Source organism: Sturnus vulgaris, chromosome 1 (genome assembly GCF_052056855.1).
Source record: "Sturnus vulgaris isolate bStuVul1 chromosome 1, bStuVul1.hap1, whole genome shotgun sequence".
NCBI classification, from domain to species: domain Eukaryota; kingdom Metazoa; phylum Chordata; class Aves; order Passeriformes; family Sturnidae; genus Sturnus; species Sturnus vulgaris.
In genome coordinates, this window is record NC_142243.1 from 85,017,209 (window position 1) to 85,035,161 (window position 17,953).

Below are 17,953 nucleotides of genomic sequence, written 5' to 3' on the forward strand. Positions count from 1 at the left end.
TTTTTTTATAGCTGCAATGTTTAGGTGTTATCATACATATGGGGAAATAAAATAAATAACTTCCTCTCTAAAATGCTTCTCCCATTTTCCTAGGGAAATCAGGGGTTTGTGACGTAGCATTTATTCTTTAGAAAGGATACATTTCTGTATGGCTGTATAGGAGTAGAGTCTCAAAACTTTTTTTTCTCCTTTTGTTGAAATACAGAAAGGTTTAGAGCCTCTGAGTGGGAAGAGTAGTTCTAGAAAAGGAGACAACTTTGATTTATGGGTCTGGGAGGCGGAAAACCTCTCAAACCTCAGAGAAAGGCATTAAAGTAAATAATTCTGTCTGACAATGTCAGTCAATGTCGGAGTCAAGGCTGGAATCCCCTAGGTCTGTGTTCTGTTCTAATCTCCTGCCTATGTTTCCACCTCTCTGATCTATGAGGAAAGCATATCTGCATCTGTAACAGCAGTGCTGCCAGTGAATAACATTTCACAATCTCCTGAAATCTGCCCTGTGACATGTGAACTTGTGTTGATGGACGGAGGCCAAGTATAAGCCAGTCTCTCAGGGAAGGGTTAACTTGGCATATTTTCACAGCTGCAATGTATTAAGCTACTGTAAGACCCTGTTGTAGTAGGAGGTCAGAAAAATGTTATGCATCACAGGGAAAAAGAAGATAAATTAGGCAGTTTAAAGACATCTTGATAGCTTTAGCTGATTTGCCTCTTACTTGCTTTTGCAGAGGCAGTCCCTGTATATGCAAATACCTGCAGAGAAATAGATAAAACAAGTTTTTCAAGACTTTCAGCTCAACAGCCCCAAAAGACAAATATCACTTTCTAACTAAAACAAACAAACTAAACAAACCAGGTAATATGAATGGCAAAATAAGAGATAGTCTAAAGCACTGAAGTCCTTACTCCAAACACACAGTCTAGAGGAAAGATAACATTGTACCAGGTACTGAGGGTATGGTTACCTCATAGGCAACTTTTTTTTTTTTTTTTAACAGGCAACTTTTTTCTTAAGAATAAAGAAATGCAAGTTTCCTCACAGGGTGTGAGAGAATTAATATATAGATCAGTACCAATATAGAGTGAAAAAATATTCTGTAAAGGTTCTTAAAAACATTGTCATTAAAAATACATTTATAAATAAAATAAGGGTAACTTTGAGTAGATAATACTTACACCTCTGAATATAATCATATTGTATTGAAGGCAGTAACCTGGAGCTGTAAATAGTAACATATAGTCCAGTGTCATTAGATAATCTTTACTCAGCTGAATCATCTTTAAAATCCTTTCCTCTTAAATGAAATGTTCACAAAATCTAAAGATGATTCAGCTCCAGGCCATTTTTGTTATGTTGAAGTAGTTCTCATCTTGCCTCTTCACATGCTCACCTCTTAGGGGGTTTTTTAATTCTAAAATCTAAATAACAGAAGAGTGATGCCTTACCAGGGAAAATGTAAGGGATACAAAGGCAGAACTGCAGGAAGGTGTGTTTGCCATTGTACAAGTCAGTTTTAGCCCTTTGCTGTATTCAAGATGTAATATTTTGAAGTACTGGATTAACCCTGAGACCCCAGGTTTATGGTTGTGTTAAAGACCTGGGACATGCTGAGCATCTCCATCACTGCTTGGCAGAGCTGGACAAGAATCCCATGCATCTGGTACATCACATCCTTCTCTTCAGCTCATTAGCAGACACAAATACATTGTGAAAACCACATTGTGCTGAATCTGTGTAAGCACTACCACATGGCAGCTTTACTTTAGGCCACATGAAAGCATAAACCAAGGAAAATGTCATAACCCAAGAGCAACATCCAAGTTTTTGGCAGGAGTGCCAGATACTTTTACAGCTGTTTTACATACAGTCATGTTAAATTTGAAAAGCTCTAACAAGAGCAGCTCTTCAGAAAGTGTAAAGAACTCTTTGAGAGGAAGAAAAAAATGGTGAAGATTTGCAAGAGTCACAGGTTTGGTGAGATGTTCACATTTTGTCTGTGTGATGGTGGATTATCTGTGATCAGCCTTAGTGAGCACCACACACAGGCTACAGTTTTCAGGTTGGAATAAACAATAACATATTTCTTTGTTTCATAAGAACTTAACATTTTTATTCATAGAAGATACATCTTCAGTGCCTTTTCTCTGTCCTTCTGGTGCTTCCAAATTTAGACTAAACCATGTCAGATTATTTTGTTCCTTACTTTTCCAGTAAGGTTTGGCTTATCTAATTTGAAAGGACAAAAAGAGAAGTGCAGGGAGCTCTCTGCTGATAAGAGGTCATTTCTCTCCTAAGGGGTTTGCATTGGGCCTAAACAAGCTATTACTACATCTTGTGGTTGGTTATGTGTTGTGTCACTGTGGGTCTGAGGATGATGATCAATTGCTTGTTATTGTACACTCCTTTAGCCAAGTTTGACTGGAGAAGGGAGTATGCTGAAGGGTATTGAGGGTTTTCTAAGTGAGAAGAACAGAGATTGATGTATCTATTTTATTTCCTAAAATTGTGTGGTGAAGTTACCCAATATTCATATGTTCCATTTTCAAAGCAAATGTAGTAGTTCTGCCTCCTCTTAAACTGTAGCAGATCATTCAGAGGGGGCTGGCAATCTCTGTATATGTGTGAATGCATATATATGGAGAAATATGTTTGAAAAAGAGAAAGTACTTCAAGGAAGCATTTCAGATTTAATTCACAGTAAATTAAGTGTTATAAGTCTGTTCTCTTGTGTTTGACTGACTGTCAGAGAACCACAGAAATAAAATAAGGAAATGAGCTATTAGATGGCTCCTTCCTCTTTATATCACGTTCCTTTTCTTTGGATTTGTTTAAGTAGTCTTGATTTCTTTTTCTAGCTGGATTTAGCATCTTATCTTTGTTTTTCTAAAATGTACCAAGAAAAGTCCTTAGAGAAAGATTCTTGTAGTATTGGTATATTGCCTTCCAAATATTTTAATAGAGGTTAATTTATCCCTTTAAACACAGGAGATAGTTCTTTGATCTTCTCTTGGCTTTTGATTAGTTCTCTTTGTGTTTGATCCTGAGCTAAATGTAGTTTGTTTTCTTTTAGTACTACCAGAAAATCATTTTCACAGCTCTCCTTTCTGAAACGAGGGAAAAGAGATTTTCAGACTTCATTCATTGAATTGAGGGAGGAAGCAAACAGAAGAGTCTATGTCTGCGGGCATAAATTCAGCAAAAAGTCTTTTAGACTGGAATTAGCAATGCCACAATGTATATGAGGTAAAAATTGAGGAAATACCTTTGGCTTGGACTGAATTGCCTTTGTCTTTGAGTACCACTTCATATATGAAAACCTTTCCTTCACCAGTTTAAGACTGTTTCACATGCATATTAAGACAGCCAGGAACACACAGACGAGTTTGGTTTAAACAGTCTTGTAATAAAAAATTGTGCATTCTCTTTCTTTGATAAATGCTTGGTGGTAGTTCAGTCTTTGTCAAGCATATGGTTCTTTATTGCAGGCGTCTTCACAGCACTGCCTTTGGGGAATGCTGTGGAGACAGGAATAGCTCTCGGTGTCAGTGCTTGCCTGTGCCAACTGCCTGATCAGATGTGAATGTTCTGCTCTAATAATGTAAATCAGAAATAAGAGCCTAAGCTCTTGTGAGATTCACTGTGACCAATGGCTGGAGAGTAGACAGAACCATCACACCTGCTCTTCCAATGCTTTGTAGAAGCAATCCTTAGTTACCAGCTGGAGACCTGGTTTTTTTGTTTTTTTTAAACTCATTTAGTAGCCTTTTTAAAATCAGTGCAGATATATATGTAACAAGATTTTTAGTTTTTCTTTTCTGTGTACCATTATCATTTTCAGTAGCTGAAGTAGAAAATTCTGGCATAATTAAAGCAAATATTCAGATGCAGTACATCCTCTGTGTTCAGCAGTACCTCTGAGTGAACTCACAGAGCCAATGCACTCAGCTGTATTACAGTCTCTTTTAAGTTTGCATCTCTTTTACACTCTGGCACATATGATATATGATATGATATATATATGATATGATATTGATATGATATGGTATGATATGATATGATATGATATGATATGATGTGATATGATATGATAGCAGGAGCAGAACCTGTTTTCAGTGCATTACTTGGAGTACTCAAGTCAGCCTGGATTTCCAGGTGCTACTGCTTCTATGCCAGAGTTGTTGTGTCTTGTGTAGCACTCCTTGTTGATTCTCTTCAGTTGTTCATAATAAGATGTAGCCTTTTGTTATAACCAGGCATTTATATTGCCAGTTTACATAGAGCTTAGTGTTCCCCTTTGGGTATTCTCCCACTCCTGGAGCAGTCTGGTATAATCCATGGAACATCTGCCTTAGTCACTGCTTCAAGCTAAAACCTTCTGCAGGATTCAAAATGAGATTAATCCTGCTATCCTAGAGCACAGTTTCCATGAAGGAAAGAAGGTTGAAACACCTTGGTGTGTTCCAGTCAGTCTCCTCAGATGAGGATGCTCCCTAGAAAAGAATGCACTTTTACAACCTGCCAAAATATTTGGGGTTCATGGTAAATGCTGCTTTCCAGACAAACTGTGAAGTTCTTGCACAGCTGGGATTCTCTTGTGGAAAAACTCACACTGTCCTAATTTGGCTGACCTAAATGGATTGGTTTCTTATTCCAAGGAAATGATAGGTGAGTGGCAGATGAGTGAAAAATTTTGCATGTACAGCTACTACCTTACTCTTCATTTTTAGATCAGCCACACAGATACTTTGTTAGCAAAGTGCCACTCACCTCCTCAGATTTACTCCAGCCTTGCAGTTTATTTCACCATCTGTGTGGATTGCCTCACTCAGATTTTGTAAGCATGGTGATGTTTTAATAAGGGGGACAGGCTTAGACAGTGTTTGTTTAGGATGTTCACTAAGATTTCAAATTCTGCTTAATTCTACTTTACAATTTTACTAAATGTGAGTTTTGTCAATTTGCATGTGGCACAATATGTTTCACAAAAATCAAGGTAGATTGGATTTTCATTAACCTTCTCCTTTCCTTTAATCTTATCTCTATTGAATACCAGCTCTACTACTTTTTATTGGTAGGGAGTAAAAGATCACTTTTAATTCTAGCTCTCTCCTACTTGTTGTTACTTTTTGTTTGGCTCTCTATTTAAATACATATTTTTTGTCATTTAGGCATGTATGCTTGGAGGCATGGCTTGGATGTTCCCCCACACCTATGCAAATTGTTCCACATACATTTTGTGCCTTTATCTTTAAGGAATACCAGTCCTCCGTCCTTCTTCAGGCTTCTGCCTGATGACTTCATTAAGTAGCCTTTCTAACTTTTCATAATTAAGCTGAATTAAAAAAAAATAAATTCATATTTAAATTTTTAAAATAAATGTTTCTAGAGCTACAGACTTGCTGTTCTCAAAAAAAAGTCCTTTCTCATTCTCATTTTTTGCCACCTATAAAACACTTATATAAAACAAATGAAAAATTTAAAACTCTAGAAACTACTCTTTCTTGCCCTGAAGGCTGCTAAAATTATCACAATTATTCAGGCAGCCCTAACTGTTGACAGAAGTTTTTGTTTGTTTTATGTAGCTACTGTATTTCATTTAGAAACTACTAAAAATACAATCATCTTAGAGACCATCTGCTTGAAATGACGGTGCATACTAGGGCTAAATTTTTAAACCTTTTTTCCTGCTTTGTTCATTATCTCTCAAAAAAATGGTTACATAACAAACTCAGTATTCAGTACTAAGGGTTTCTTTCTGAATTGATTTTCTATTACATCCAATGTGCACACATCCATTTGCAACAAGTATTCATACCTCACTCGTATGCTGACTTTTTTGGGAGATCAGAAGGGTAAAAGTAGAGAGAGCCTTGTTTTCATACTTAAGTACCATGTAAAGACTGCAGGTTCCTCAGAACAATTTCCTTTGATGAAGATACCTTTTTCCTTTTGCCCTCGAATTGCCTGTTGTGTTCTGGATTCCAGGACATGAGCAAGAAAAACCTGAGCTGATGGTTAGAGCCCATAATATACTACTGCACATAATGGGTCTTTTGTTTAGTTGGAGTTTGATTGGTTTGTTTCTTGGTTGCATTAAGTAATACACATGTTGAGAAAGAGGAAACTCCCTTTTGGAGAGGATTTGTCAGTAGATGTTCCCACACTTCGACATGTAGTTATTTGCTGTAAAAAAACCTCATTTCAAATGTTTCCCCTTGTTCTCTCGTTATTTGAACTGTTTTCTTCTGGCATTTTGAATGAACTCCAAAATACCCACAACTGCACTTGGCATCTAGGATTGAAAATGAGAATAAATTAGAGGCAGAAGTAGAATAATTAATTTGTTGTCAGTAAGGTTATTGAATTTTGTTTTCATTTCTTATTTTTATTTAAACAAAAAATCTGGAAGATGTCTTTGGTTTGTTTAGAGCCATTTTTATAGAATGAAGGTCTAATAGTTTTGAAGAACCTGTTAGGAAGTGTTAACATTGTTAATTGAAAGAGAGCAGATGTAAGGGGAAGCAACCCTGGCAGATAACATTGTTTCTATGATCTATAGCAATTTAAACATAAAAACAGTGCGTTTAACCAGTAAATGTCTTCCTTTTCACCTGTTAACAGAGTCATGGTAAGCTGGAAATGTGATGTTTGCAATCTTCAGCTACTGCAGTTTGTAGCCTTCCCTGATACCTTTTACAATGTTGTCTGACTTTCAAAATATTAATTAAGTGTTAAAATCCTTTTGAACCTATGCAGATGTCTCTTGCAGAGATTTCCAACAGTCTGTAACATCTAAAAATTTATTGGAATAGTTCATATGTGATTTATTATTACATCTTTATGGTTTCTTTGTATTAAATGTTTAATGTGAATTCTAATATTCATATGTTAACTTACGTTTTGTCAGAAGAGAAATAACCAATGAAATTCTGAGTGGTTTTTTAATATCTCGTATTCATATTCTGAATATCCATAAAGATACAACTGTAATGACAACTCTCAATCTGGCAAACATCACATATGGGAAGAGAACAGACAATCCCTCTGTTCTCTAGCAAGTCATTTTTACCGTAAAATGAGTCTTCCTTCACTGAAATGTTACGGAGAATTTAAAGTGTGCTTGGGACAGTCATTGTGAATTCCCCCAGTGACATATACTTGGCCTCAGTGCAGAAAAATCCCTATATTTTAGGAAAGAGACTGGTGATCAGGATTATTTTGTCCAAATATTATAGCTGGACTCTGCAACAGGTCTACCAGGTTTGTTTTTTTTTTTGTCAATGAGGTCCCAGATGATCATGGTAACTGCAACAGAGAGCTCCTTTGCAAGTTCCCTCTTTTTCCTAATTTCCCTCTTTTAGCTTAAACATGTACCACTAGATGGAAGATGGTCAAAATATTTATCTGGCACAAAAAATAAGCTCTGTTGTATGTATCTCTTGTTTTAGGGACACAAAGTCCAAAGCCATTTCCATGAATGATTTTACCTGTAAACCCAGAGTGGAAAAATTCACCTGAAGTGACAGATTGATTTTAAGTTCATGTCTGGAAGCTGCATAATATGTACTGGGACTTGTTCAGCATACTTGGATTCAGTTCTTTTATCTGATGCTGATTGCATTTCATATTTTGTAGGATTCAAGTAAAGTGCAAAGACTTGAGTGCTCAAGTAGGGCCAGAAATGTGTAAGAGTTTTACATGGACTGTATCTGAAAGAAAAACAAAACAAAAGACAAAATTGGTCATTGCTTTCTATATAAGATAGTGATTGGTATTGCAAAGAGATAGTAATAAGTAAAAAGGACTATTTTACAAATTAGCATTTCATAGCAAACCATTTGTGGTGATATGAGCATGTATTTTCTTTCTTTCCTTATATTAGGATTTCATATAGCCTTTTCATTTAGGGAACTTTATCAGTTAGAGAACTAATTCGACAAAGTTACTTCTTTTAGTCATACTTTGCATAATTCTTTTTCCAGAGAAGTACAATTTAAAATGAAAAATAGCTTCATATTGCATTTTAATGTTTGCTTTGATAATAATGGGGGGGGGAAATATTTTATTTAGACATCTGTCTTCTTTGTTCACCTAACTATTGGCACATTTATTCACTAATAGCAGAATTTTTGATGAATCTTTTGTATTTGCTTTCACACAGAGAGTTTGGATGGCGGGATCCAGAGCTTCCAGAAGTTATACAGATGTTACAGCATCAATTTCCCTCAGTACAGTCAAATGCTGCAGCCTACTTACAACACCTCTGTTTTGGAGACAATAAAATAAAAGCAGAGGTAAGATTTATAAACTCTTTTTCCAGCAGTGTTGCTGTCTGCTATTTATCATCAACAATTATTTATGTGTGCTTTAAAAAACTTAAAAGAGACATCATGGATATATGCCTGGACCCATTTTACTAAAGCTGTCACTTAAGTAATTTGTTACTGTTATGTAAAAAATGCATAAAATACTGTTGTAACTCATCATTTTGTTTTCTTTGGAATAGTTTGATTGATTGCATACCATTTAAACACTCTATCATAGTTGTTCAGTAATCAGCTACTGGTGTGGTCTTGATCTTGCTGAAACATATGGGCATTTCCTTAGGGTTCTCCAAGAGGCATCTAGACACTAAATACAAACATGGAATATGAAAATTAAGCAAAAAAAAGTTCTAAACCATAGCATCCTTTAATGCATAATTGTGTGAATAGGTTTAATTTCACTGGGTTTGCTTGAATGGTGCTCATTGGTCTATGATCTTGGAATTCAGTGCAGATTGTGTCTAAAATGTAATTCAGACATCAATATAGAGCTTGCTCTGTACCTGTAGCTGACAGGTACTTCTTTCTTGTTTGTTCCCTGTGGTTAATGGGACCAGCACAGCTTTTGGCACAAGTTAGACAGAAGGAAGGCAGCTCTGAGGGATCTGACAAACACACAGCAGTCAATTAAAATTGAATGAGTGAAGCTGTTACCAGTCCCAGCTGCTTCCCCTGGCCCTCTCAGAGACACTGCTAATCAGGGGCATGTGCTGTGCACATAAATCTGTGCCTCTACTGGCACCTTTTAGCCTGGCCTTAAGGTAAACTGAGATCAAGATCTGCTATTGCTTACTTGTCAGAACTGTGCAGTGATGCCGGCTTGCCAGTGCTTCATCTTCTTCACCCTCAGCACAAACCACTCCATGGATCTATCCCACTACAGAACCTTCCTTTCCAGGCTTCTTGATGCTCAGGAAATTCCTTATGAGTAAGCATGGTGTTGGCAGAACTGCACTGGTTGCATACATTATCTCAAGCATCTTAGAAATAGTAATTAAAAAAAATACTTACATGAATGTTAAAGTGAGGAATGCCTGTGCACTGGGGAACTCTGGTACAGGTATCACTGAAAATTTCAACTGCATGCTCTCTCTGTACTCAACTCTCATCCTTATTCTAAAATTAGTTTTTCAGTAAAAGAATTGATAAATCTCTGAGAAAGGCAGTTAAATTATTAGAGCAATTTACTCATTGCACAATCTCTGCTGCCTCCTGTTAGCCATAAATTGAGACCCCCTCAAGTAGCTGTTCCATTTGAGAGAGGCAGATGGTTTAATTTCTGTTGCTAACCATTTAGGAAAAAAAGGTGTCTGATCATCATTGATCTCACCCATCCCAGCAGCCTCTGGACATCAGCCTTTGTAAGCTTCATGCTCGTGAGCTGGAAGGGTGAAGGTAGGTAAATAAAACAGTAGAGCACTAGGCAGGATTCTGAGCTTCTTCTGTGAGAAAGGATAGCAAATAAAACAAGGAATCCCCCACTTCATTTGTTATTATTCAGGACTTTTATATACTCCTCACTGTGTAATGCATAAACTGCTATGGAAACAAACCAAAATACCTTTTTTTAAAACAGTTCATCTAAGAATATGGTTTCAAACTAATGGTATTTTGGATTTTTGTAAGATGACAAAATAGTGGAACATAGTGTATACTTTCCTAATGCTTTGTAGAGCTTTGCAGCCTAAAGCACCCAACATTATCAAACTATCTTATCTCTGCCTGTATCTATGTACCAACCTCTGTTATTTAGTGAGTCCTGTTGTGTTTCAATCATGCCTCAGCAGAGCACTTGAAACAGTTCCTCTGCGTGCTTGTTGGGACCAGGGTCTACCCAAACAGCTCAGTAGTGTGCCTAGGGCCTGCTCAACCTTCCACTGAATCACAGTTTCTCAAGAAGCCTTTTGTGTGAGAGTTCAAAATCCTGTCGATAAGGAGATATCACAACAGATATCTCAGATTCTTCCTAGGTGTATACCTAGACAGAGGAACTTGAGCAGTTGTGTTAAACCTTCCTGGGACAACTCCCATGATAACTGTAAAAGATGTGTCTGAATTACAAGTTGAACTAACACCTAAACAATAGAAACTGATAGCAAAATTCTCTTTTCTGCAAAGTATTTTGTTGTTGTTGTGGCCAATTCTCCTCTGTCTGAGAATGACCACATTCAATATCTAATTCCTTCTTCATGATAGCAGCATTCCAGTCCTGCTGCACATGGTTGCAGGGGATCCTGCCAGCTCTGACACAAGGCAAGAAGCACCAGGATACAGCATATTTTCCTTACACTCTCTTACTGATATTACAGAGCAAAAAAATTCCGAAAAATTCTTTTGAAGCAGGGAAAACTGCTCTTTGATGAAACTGCAGCTTTAGTATAGCAAAGGACTTGGGCTAAAGATAAGAAACTGTCTTGGTGATCTTTCAAATCCTAGAGAAAGGGCAAACAAATACGTGTCAGTAAAGAATACTGCTGCTATTTTGTGTGGCTGATAGGCACTGAGGAAAAAGCAAATGGAATTCACACTTTAATGTATACTTGAGCATGCATGCACAGAAAGAATACTATTATATAAGAATTTAGACATTGGTTGTATTGAATTGAAATATAATGCTGTTGTTAAAGTTTCAAATCTGAAGTTAACTGATTGGGGAAAAAAGTTCTCTTACCTTTGTCACTATTGAGCATCGAATACTCACACTGCAATTAATGTCTATTTCCGCCAGAGTTTCTGGAAATAACTGTTCTGAAATACTTTTTTTTATTATTCTTTTAAGTGTGATTTATACTGGATCACCTACCCAAAAAAATGATTAATGATCTGTCCTTTGAACCTGACCATTTTTTCAGTCTTCCAGTTTTGGTTTTGTATAGTGGCAGACTCATCCTACGCTCATAAATTAGCGGGATATGTATAAAATGTCTCCTCAAGTACTCGGTAGGACAAAGGCCTACCTTATATTCCTTTTGTGGAAGCGTGTCATCTAAAATGTAGACAGAAATAGAAAACAGCAGCTGTGACTGTATGCATTTCTGAAATTCCTAGCATCTTTTATGGTTTTACCATTATGTTTTTATCTTAAAAACAACTGAGAAAAAGATGCTCTTTCAAAAATGGATGCATGGCTAGGGAAACTAGCGCTATTTTTCCCTTTATGACCATGTTCTTTATGGTAGGTGTTATTTCTAGAGCACATTGATCACAGGTGTGCTTATGAATTTGGTGATGTGACTGGAAATGTGGTTTTATTGCTGCATCAGCATAAATGTCCCACTCAGTCTTACGTAGCAATGAGGTCTGCAAATCCCCTTCTCTGTCTTAAAGTACTTCAAACAAAGTTGGTAACTGTTTATATGAAGATGTCCCAGGCTAGGTGCTAGGGTTATGAGAAGTAATTTTCTTTCTCACAGAATAAACTCAGCTTCTGGGTTTATTAGGTTTTGTATTTTGGGAAGAATTTGTATTTTTCTGCTTCCAGCCCTGATCACAGCAGAACAGCAATAGGTAAATGCAGTAATAAACACTGGCCATTGATAAAGATGGTGGTGTTACTTCTTGCAGGTGCTGCCACTTCTATGCTGCTCAAACCCATTCAGTGCAAGTCTTTATTTCAAAGTACAATTGTAACTGCTGCTCTAATCTGAAAGTTTTTCGCAAATGCTACTCCTGAGTCTCCTTGAGTCTTGCTGACTGTAATGCAGGTACTATATATGCTCTCAGTAGTGCTTCTCATTGCCTACCTTTATTCCCTGTGCTGGGTGCTTATGTGGTGCAGCAGACATTAGAATGGAGTTGAAGAAATTGGACTATATGTGCTAATGTTTGATAGATTTTTCATCTCCTTTTGAATAGTGACCAATTGTTGCTGAAGGTGTCACATATGTAGAAGGGGACATAGGGAGGCAGAAGTCTAAAGGTTGTAAAAATTAACAGGGAGCCCATTACAGTTAGGCATAATAATTCCAAAATTCAGAATCTCAGAATACTTCAGTAAGTTCTTACATGAATTATTCTTCCACTGGTGACAGTGAAGGATGTAACAAAAAGGCAAAAGGGAAAGAGGGAAGAAGTTTTGGTCAGATATTTGAAGGCAAATGAAAAGCCTATCAGGCAGAAGAGCACAAGAAGACCCTTTCAGATGGCATTTTTCTCCTCAGGAGAGGCTCTTACACCAACAATGGCGAGATTGTGAGCAGAGCCAGAATAGCTGCTCCTGGATGCCAAGAAGGAACAGACAGGGGATATAGGAAAGGAGAAGCATTTTAAAATACTCTGCAGAGAACATTTCTTCAAAAGAGCACATTCTGTTAAACACAGGATTCATTCTTCCACATCATTTTTTTCTTCCTATAATGGCATTTTCCTCCTTTGTATGAGGTCACCATATAAAAGGATTGAATTGTGCAGTTTCACTCCAACACCATTTTGCTCTCATGGAAAATGGCAGCCTGCCATCAGCTGCAAAGGTGTAACAGGTCACTCAGGGGTTTTGGCACCAATGATTCCCTTCCTCAAGCTAGGAAATTAATTTTTGCCAGCAGAGCCACAACACTTGAGATTCTCGTCACAGGAAAATAATTCAAATTCAAATGCCAAATAAAAGAACTGCAACTGCTGAACTGTCCTGCCTGAAGCCTTCCCTTGCATCCTTAATAAATATTGCTGAATTGGACAGTGTCCTCTTTGTCTTGGAGAGCATTTCCATAGACTCCCTTCAGAAGAAGAGTATTAGTCCAGACACTATCACTTGGAGTTCTAAAAACTGAGTGGCTGCACACTGAAAGCATCTATTTTTCCCAACTTGCTGAAGCCTTTCAACGCAGCACCCTGCTTCTTCACATGTCAGGCAATGGATGTAAACTTCATTTAGCCTCTTGTTTATCTTCTTTATAATACACATAGTTGCAGTATTGTAGTAATTTTGATGTCATCCATTGCACTGCTATATTCCTGATGGTCAAGGGTACATACATACCTGTTTCTAGCATGGTTTTCTCCCAGGAATACTTGCACTTAGTATGGGGTGATGGAGAAACAGTCCATAATATTGTTTTTAGACATGCTGACTGACAGAAATCTTCATAATATTTGAAGGATCTAGAAGGGCGATTGGAAGTGCTCACATCATCCTCATAGGGTATCTTGGTTTGATTTCTACAGAGTTCTGCAAAATTCCTCTGTTTCCATAAGGATAGTCAGAGAAAACAGAATATCTTACCATGCTGCAGGCTGGGGGAAGAGAGTTCCTGGAAAGGCTGGAATGCTGCCCAGCAGGAAAGGACCCATGTACCTGGTGCTGGTCGATAGCCAGCTGAACATGAGCCAGTGTGTGCCCTGGTGGCCAAGGAGTCCAATGGCATCCTGGCCTGTACCAGCAATAGTGTAGCCACCAGGACCAGAGCAGTGATTGTCCCCCTGTACTCAGCACTGCTGAGGCCACACCTCTAGTGCTGTGTCCAGTTCTGGGCCCCTCACTACAAGAAGGACATCAAAGTGCTGGAGCATGTCCAGAGAAGGGCAGCAGAGCTGGTGAAAGGGCTGGTCATGTACATGTGGCACTTAGGGGACATAGTTTGGTGGTGGACTTGGCAGTGCTGGGTTAATGGTTGGACTCGATGGTCTTCAAGGTCTTTTCTAACCCGAATGACTTTATGTTCTTTTTTTCTTATGAGTTTGAATAAGATTTTCAGTTCTGGATTCACTTTCCCATACGTAGCCTTGCTCTTCCCTTTTACTTCTAAAATCAGTTAAAGGCTGGAATGTGGCTTGTACACTGGTGATACTGTCAGTCTTCCATTAAATGCATTATGAGATCTCCTTTAATCTCTGCATGCAAGAAGATATAGACATAGTATTTAATTTAAATGAAAGAAGTATCTCACAGGTGATGCTGAGAAGTATTGTAGTAATTGCAGAGAGACTCTACAGCATTTGTTGAGAGTGCATTTTAGTGCAGACAACACCTGCTTACCATAGGAGAAATTTTACATCCCTGTTTGGTTATAAACATTTTGTTAGTACTTTGATAACCATAATTTTCATATGTTAAAATAACTTCGTGGATAGAATCTCACAGTTTGAGAAATTACTTTCCTCAATGGCTTCACGAGGAATTTCCTATTGTAATGATGATTTTTTATATTAAAAGGTGCTTGCCTGTACCTGATTCCTAAAAGAAACACTAAGATGTTCGTGTTTTTGCTTACCTGTGTTTAGATTACTGCAGTACAGTTTGGGTCTGTGCCCCCATCCCTCTGGTCAGCTGTATTCATCTCTGCAGTCAGATGCCAAGCAGTCCATTTTCAATACATTTTCTGTGTAGTTTTTATTGGTAGAAATTACTCAAACAAAATAAAGCAGCACCCAGTGGCATATCCAGAAACAGTCTTTATGTAAGAATTTTTTTTTAATTTTCTAAAGCCTCACTGATGATTTTAAAATACTTACCTTTTGGGTTCTTACTGATCTCTAGTTTGTTTTCTAATAAGTCAATCAACAGGTGGTATATAATTTTGCAGTAAAGGTTGAGAGCTTTTATTGATGGGTTATTTACTATCAATTATCCAAAGACAAAATACTGCTTTTTTGGGGTTTTTTATTCTTTACTCTCAAAGTGGCTTTGGAAATGATCCTTTGATTTGTCTTTTGTAAATTGTCTTAGTTTGCATTGTTGAAATAGTTTCTGCAACAAGGCTTTCCACTCTTATAATTTTGTTATTCAAGGATATGATTTTACACTGAGAGAAAATTAGGTGTAACTTCCACTCAGAACCATCAACAACATCAGGGAGTCTCACTCTTCACAGGAAGACAAGGAAGACAAGGCATACAAATAGATATATGATTACTTCTTGTCCCAGTACGTTCAAGGTTTTTGTTCTTTAGCATGGGAAATACCATTTTTCATTCCACCTCAAAATTTATTTATATTTTAATGTTAGTTTTCCAAAGAGCTTTTGAACTACTTAAAGAATGTATTTCTGTCCACAGAAATTTTTTAGAAAATTTAGTAGTAGACTAACCCTTGTTTTTCTACTATTGCTGCTTGGTTTTGATTTTCTTCTTTTTTCTTTTGGACCCCATCTTCTGTGCTGTGTAAACACTCATGATCACTCTCCTCCCTTCCATTTTATTCATTCCAGCAGTCAGTAGCTTGAATTCTCTTTCTCTGTTAAGGCAGGTGGATATAAATGGTTTGTTTCTTCTGAGAAAAGCATTGATACCTGTGCTTCAAGCTCTTCTCTATTGACAGGTGTGCAAGAGAGTTTATATGACAGCATTTCAGTAACTACAGTACCAGTTTGAAGTGTCTCATATGTCTGCTCTGGATGTCCCTTTATGCCATCTCCATGATACCCTCTCTCCTCTTCCAGTTTTGCATATAGTACAAGGCTGTGGCTGAATGTTTTTCCTCTAAAATATTAACTAAAACAGGTGAGGCAGAAATGGCTACATTGGCCTTGACACAATCGTTTATGTTAACACTGTTAAGACCATCTAAATATGAGTGGTCTTAATGACAATGCTAATAAAAATATAGTTTCATTCACTTCATGTAAGGTATTGTAATTATGTTTCTCAGTCTAGAGATCAATACTGAGTTACTAAGTAATTTTTATGGAAGTATACCACTCTTTTTTTTTCTTGCTAACATATTATTTTGCTAGTAACTTACAGAAAAAAATGATAAGGTGGTAGGCCTTTTCACTTTTCCACAGGAAAAAAGCATAAAAGTGTACCTTCTATCTGGTAATTAAATCTTACACTGACAGTCTTGCTGTCAAAAGTATTTCTGTGTTTATTTTTGCCATCTTACTTACACAAAACCATTTTATGATATTTCTCTCTTTCTGATGAGAGGGTGCATCTCTGTTTTGTGCACAGTCTTTACATTAATTAAGATTGAGTATTAATGAGTGTCACTGAGTGCTGTGTCTCCATTATATGTGCTTTCTGTAGCACTAAAGTGGCATTTTACACTCTGGGATCATTAAACTATGGTTATTCTTGATTTCTTCATCAAGATACTATGCCTGAATTATAATAATGATATACTGTGTACCTGGCATAAATTTCACTTGATTTAAGATTAGGAAAATGTTCCAGTTGTTCAATAAATGAATTAATGACAAGCAGGAGTAACATTTGCTTGTAAGGGGGAAAGGCAGAAAAAGAAGCAGTATTATGTGGACAAGATGAATGCCTTTGTGCTACTTTCTGTGGTATGCAGCAGACAGAAAGAACATTTCACTGTATTGTTCCTCTCTCCACTGGTCTGAGGAAAGCATGCTGTAGTTGTATCAAAACATTTGCAAAAGCTTTATCTTTTGTATTTGAAAATATTCAGCGGTAGAGAATGAAGGGTAATACACTGAAAGACAGTATCATTTGACATAGGTAGTCAAATACATAGGTAGTATGACATTTTGAATGGGTAATAAATATATTTGCAGCTTTTTGAAGCAGTATAGTGCTCTACTGTATATGCCATGGATTTCTTTCTATTCATAACTTTCCTGCCAATTGCTTCTCTGATTTATTAGACTGATGTATGAATGCAGAGGATCACTTTCCTATTGTAGAGCATATTTTTTTATTACTGTTCTCATCATACAGCAAGCCATAGTAAGCCTTTGCACTCTATATATAGAAATAAAATAACCTAGATTGATATCAATGTCTGTAATTGGATGCTTTCTCAACATATCTCTACTAAAAAGGTTGGCAGCAAAATAATTTCAATAAGGAAAATCATAGTCCTGATAAAAAGGACCTGCCAAATGAAACTTTTATGGTAAAGACCATCAGTTGATCTTCAAAATGTGTTTAAAAATACAAAGACATGGCTGTTACTAAGCTACTGAGAATGGTGGCAGCAGAAGGCACAGGTTTGTAGACACATAAGAACTAAGGCTCTAAATAGAAATGCCCACCTTGAAACTAGTACATATATATATATATGTGTGTGTGTGTGTGTGGTGCATATGTATATCTATATGTATATGTACGACGCACACATACACATTTGTTATATAATATATACTTTCATATATATATTTTATATATATATATATATATATATATATATATAAAATTTTGCGTATTGATCTGTAGGTATTACAGTGTATTAACTATGAGGCAGGCGTTTACTTGTGCTGACTTTTACTTCATTTATAAGACTCAGGTAAATGGGGACATTGAGGAAGGATTCTGCAGTGCAGCTTTCTGCTTCACTGAAACTCTTAAACTGCAGGTCATAGCCTGTGTTTGTGAACTTAGACAAAAATTTGAATTTTATGTGTCTAGGGTTTGACTAGCAAAACGTCCTACCAGAGAGGGATGTTGTTAGAATGCAATCATTAGCTCTTGAGGGAGTAGCTTGCTCCCAAAATACTTCAGGACAGAAAATTCTTATGTGATTGAAAGATTCTTTGAAGGATAATACATAATTTCTAGGAAGAGAACACCTCACATTGAAATCACAGTAGAGAATGTCCTGTCAGCAGAGGTCATCAGGTGTGATGCTCAACATAATAAATTGTAAATGTATTTTTAATCTAAGAAGAGGCCTTTTGTTTATTCTGTGAGGCAAACTCAGGTAACTACAGCAATTAGAGCGAAATGT

The 17,953-nt window shown here is 36.9% G+C and overlaps 1 protein-coding gene across 5 annotated transcripts in view; it reads left to right on the plus strand.

The window, feature by feature from the left end:
• CTNND2 (catenin delta 2) overlaps positions 1-17,953 on the plus strand; it is a 630,539-nt gene that overhangs the window by 459,707 nt on the left and 152,879 nt on the right. For all 5 annotated transcript variants that reach the window (XM_088170959.1, XM_088170931.1, XM_088170938.1 and 2 more), the window contains one exon: positions 8,163-8,295. In XM_088170959.1, coding sequence (XP_088027085.1) covers positions 8,163-8,295 — 133 coding nt within the window. The remainder of the gene's footprint in view (positions 1-8,162; positions 8,296-17,953) is intronic.